This window comes from Magallana gigas, chromosome 9 (genome assembly GCF_963853765.1).
Source record: "Magallana gigas chromosome 9, xbMagGiga1.1, whole genome shotgun sequence".
Lineage (NCBI taxonomy): Eukaryota > Metazoa > Mollusca > Bivalvia > Ostreida > Ostreidae > Magallana > Magallana gigas.
Window position 1 is genome coordinate 22,298,564 of NC_088861.1, and position 4,630 is coordinate 22,303,193.

General features: G+C 29.7%; 1 protein-coding gene across 2 annotated transcripts; it reads right to left on the minus strand.

Moving 5' to 3' along the window:
• Nucleotides 1-632: 632 nt before the first annotated feature.
• On the minus strand, nt 633-4,092 carry LOC117690862 (uncharacterized). 2 transcript variants are annotated; one of them, XM_066071022.1, is made up of 10 exons: nt 4,043-4,092; nt 3,779-3,816; nt 2,867-3,037; nt 2,299-2,375; nt 2,149-2,173; nt 1,933-1,994; nt 1,550-1,589; nt 1,330-1,395; nt 860-934; nt 633-727 (listed from the first exon to the last, which is right to left on the minus strand). In XM_066071022.1, the coding sequence occupies exons 2-9, from the start codon at nt 3,791-3,793 to the stop codon at nt 860-862; spliced, it is 531 nt and encodes a 176-aa protein (XP_065927094.1). In that variant the 5' UTR covers nt 3,794-3,816; nt 4,043-4,092; the 3' UTR covers nt 633-727. The 2 variants fall into 2 exon arrangements, with proteins under 2 accessions (XP_065927094.1, XP_065927095.1); XM_066071023.1 differs by having other exon boundaries at nt 848-934.
• Nucleotides 4,093-4,630: the final 538 nt, after the last annotated feature.

The window sequence follows — 4,630 nt, forward strand, 5'->3', positions numbered from 1 at the left end:
GACAGCATCTAGTTGATATTAGTATACGGACAAAAACATTTTTTGTTTAACTTTAAGGAATAAAGCAGATCAGATCGTTGATTTGTTGGCCAACCAGTAATCACCAAGAACTCTGTGTTAAATAACACCCAATTCTTCAGTCTGTTCCTACACGGTGATCACAGATGTACTGAATTTACTTTTACATAATATTCGAATTGAAACTTTATAGACGTGAAGAAAAAAGTGAATATTGTATACTATATTTAAATGCCATTTTTTAATTCATGTGTGGCATCAAGAAAAAAGACCCCTGATGCTTTTTTCTTCAAAATAATCCCATTATTCCTCAACTGGGTGTTCATTAGTTTTCATCGAAACTACCGGTCATAATATCTTGGATATTTTCATTTTCTTAGATTTCAATTGTACTTTTTTAACAGATATGTTTTTTTAGTTAAAATCGTCTGAGTGTGTTGCATGAATATCTTGCAATTGGGATAGATTATAAATTTCTATTCTTCTTCGAAACTTATTATTTTTATCAAAGTTTTGTTGATGCAGTCTTCTAGAAACTGACAAACGTTTATACTCAAAACCATTGAAAAACACAAATCTTTCTATTTGTCTTAGAACAAAAAAAATGACACTGATCATTTTGATGCATTTTTTTCTTTATTTTAATAAGGATAAATAGTTCTTCAGTCAAAGTAAATATGCCATATTTAGCATTCCTGGACCATCCACCCTAAAATGTAAAAGAAAAATAATCAATTCTAAAAACTTGTTTTATTTTAGATTTTCGATTTTTAATGCAAATCTTATAATAGTTTGCCTGGTCAATGCAAGAATCACAATGCTGACGTACTCATTTACAAACCTAGGCTTGCTCTTTTGTTTCTTCTGCCTCCTTTTTCACAGCAGAGTTTTTCGAAACTTTACCGTAAGCTGCTTTCTAAAGTACATTTTTGACAAAAGGCACAGTTTAAGAACCATAGTTGCAAAAATAATTATACCATCTGCATAATAGGATATTTATATGTATAATGAATTGTATTGGACACTGGTAAGAATGAATCTAAAAGGTCTTAAATTAATGATTGCAAAAATAATTATACTATCTAGAGAATGGGATTTCTATATGAATGTTGAACTGAATTTGACATTGTTGAGAATAAATCTATAAGGTGTTAAATTCACTTTCATTTTAATGATTATGGTGCTTTATTTAAGGTTCTTAAAACGCTTTACCAAAGTTCTCATATCGATAGTCGATTTAAAGACGAAAGAAATGTTTTGGTTCAAACAATAACAACTTGCATGTATATTTCATTTCCTAATATTTCTCACCTGAAAAGCTCTCTCAGCGCGTTTCTGTCCTTCTAAGGCCTGTAGAATCTCGGCATAATCAGATACCTTAATTTAAAGTGTATCATTTATTAATTTTTAAATCTTAAATACATGTATATCAATTTAATTGACGAATCGGCATTAAAATGTTCGTCTTAAGGAAGACTTTAAAAAAATAATTATTTTCTGTTGAAAAATTGATATGATAGACAAGGTTTACCTTAATTCTTTTTTGAATGTTGTCACTCGCTTCAACATCTCTGAAAAAAAATCAAGAACAAAGGGCGTGAAAAATCCGGCATTTTTTTAATTCGATAATTTTCAGGAAAAGGTCAGCGTCAAACTGAAGCTGAAAACTGTAAGGATCGGTTAAAAATTGAATATTATGACGTCAGTGTAGTATTATAGTAAGGAAGCACTCAATACTAGTATTAGAAATGTTTTAAATCAATCGTGGAAAAAAAGTAAAATGATTTCATTAATGCCGTACGTTTTAAATCTAGTTATCAAGCTAATTGCAGATAAAAATAATACCTTTATAAAATATAAGCTTATTAAACTGCATGATACAACGAAAGTCGTTTAGAAGATGAATTTTTATACCTTTTTGTTTGCTCATTTTCAGATAACCCTGTGTCTCTGTTTGTAGTTCCACTGTAGGTACCCTAAGTCAAAAAGTAATCATACCTTCAAATACTTCTATTTACATCAAAACATTGTTATACTGAGTTATTAATTTTCATTAAAGGTACCAGATTATCGGTTATCAATATATTCAGTCTCTATAGATCTATAGATCCTTATCAGTTTGTTTCTTACCACTTCTCCAGTAGACGAGGATCTCCTTAAAAAATATAAAACACTTTAGAATTAATAGTGTTTAACAAATAAACAAGGAGAGGTGTTTTTTTGTTTTGTTTTTTTTTACGCTGGAATAGAATTAAAGAATTTCTTGTACATTTGACTTACTTGCCATAAGAGTACGTTATTATATAATACAAACGCTCTCCATAGGTATTGTACACATTTCCATCTCTATACCAAATCTGGAATTTTTTTTATATTGTTATTAAGGATAATAACAAATTCAAATTGTAGAATTATGATGCAGAATCAGTTGTAATGGCTAATAAAGCATACCTTGAGCAGATTTAATAAGAGAGTATTTTTTTACATCAAGGCATTCATTACATTACAAATAATGTAAACCGGAGATTAAATGATTTCTTCCTAATTTTCAGTGGAGGTATGCATTTTATGAAAATTATAAAAAGGTGGATTGTATTTCACAATTATATGACTTCTTGTAATACAAAGTTAAATAGGAAGTTAAGAATTAGAATTTCGCAGTGTTGAAAGCTTTTAAAGCTGAATTATCAATTTTATTACCAAAAATTTCAGAGGAAATGTCGGGATTTTTTTTTATAAAGTAAATAAATAATAGATTATTAATAATCAATCTCTTAAAACCGTGCTTTTTAATATATGAAACATAAATGATTTATCATTTAAATAACGCATAACAGATCATACTTACCCCACCTGAACAGTATCCATAAAAGAGAGGGTGGAATCGTTTGTAGGTGGTCGTGTAGTATCTTGTGAAGTAATTGTTAGTGTGGTAGTGGTAACCACACAGTTCTGCGTCCACTGGAGTAACACTTACATACAGAAGTATGAAAGCACAAGCGAGAAAGAGCAGGTTTATCTGGGATAGGCCAAAGAAATGGGAAATCAGCGAAAGTGTATAGAATATTTCAGTGTAGTAAGAATTTTCAACATGCCGTTGACAGGTTTCAAATTTACAAACTATTTCCAAATTCAGAGGTCCATCAAAGTAATGGCCCTATGAATGTTTGTTATATATAAATGAAGATTTTATACTTTACTCCATGTCACTTCAGAAAGCTGACGTCTATTTGGGAATAACATACAATATACAATATGTTATTAACCCAACCTGTTTTAAAAGATTTTCTCCAAGAGACCTCTAGTTAGTATGCTTTGCAAATTTATTAAACGTTTCACCTATAAATTCAGTACTGAATTTTATCTGTTTGCTGATTTGCGGGAATCAAACAGAGGTCCCGGCATATGTGTAGTGATGATTAATATAAACCTATATATACTTATAGGATAACAAAATTGTATTACTCTTTCTCCATTAAGCCTTATTGTGGTTTTACAGCGTTATGTTTTTCTGAGAGAATACAAAATTGATACTGGTAAGAGCGATATATTAACGAAACTTTTGGCAAATTGACAAATTTCACTCAATGATACATGTATGTTTGAATGTTGTGGAAGATTTGAACAGCTTATTTGTTTATTGCATCAAATAATAGAAAAAGAAACAATCTGTTCATCTATTTTAGATACATAATTGGCCGTTTGTGTTTACGGTTTACACGTCCAGGATATTTAATGAAAGAAATGTTAATATTCAAACCTGTGCTGAAGTCATTCTTCGATCTCACTTTTTCTATTCTACAAAAACAATTTATATTATTGCTTTGTTTGCAATGCAAAATTGAAATTTATCCGGCAAATAAAAAATCTAAAATATGATTAATACTTTATCATATGAAGAAAAAAAAATATTCTATAATTACAACAGTTTCATTTTTTCGGAAATTAACAGTAATGGTTTGTTTGAATATCTTACGATAATCAAAACTTTGTTTTATCAAATCATAAACATTTGCTTACTTACCTTCAGTGTTGGGTTTATTTTTGAGGTAATGAAAACATTCAGTTCAGTCCTTATATAACTAAACAGAATAGGATGTTCTGTAAAATCATACCTGCATCCAAACGGACATCCTTGAAAGGCAGCACCGCAACATGTTTCGCTGGATACTCCGGTTTCGTCAACAAAGCCGATATGAATACGATGATGATTTACTGAGTTTTTAAAATTAATACAATTTCATAATGGACGCCCAAACTTTCAAGGTCTCATTCAAAAGCCCTAAGATTTTGCATACCATCGATCAATTATCATTACATATTTATCTAATACTAGTAGATCTTTTTTATAAATACATGTATGTGGTAAAGAAAAGCTACAACTAGATTAATAATATTTTACATAGTATATTTGTATCATTTTATGAAATAAACTTAGTTAATTACTGTTAATCTTGAGGAGGTGTGCGGTCCTCTGGTACATTAAAGGGTTAAAATGAAATCATTTCTTGAACTAGGTTGTTTCTGTCCAAAACTTACCAAAACTGTTGTCAAAAGATTAAAAGCAATCAATATGATGTTTAACATGTTGTATGTATGCAAATTACGCATA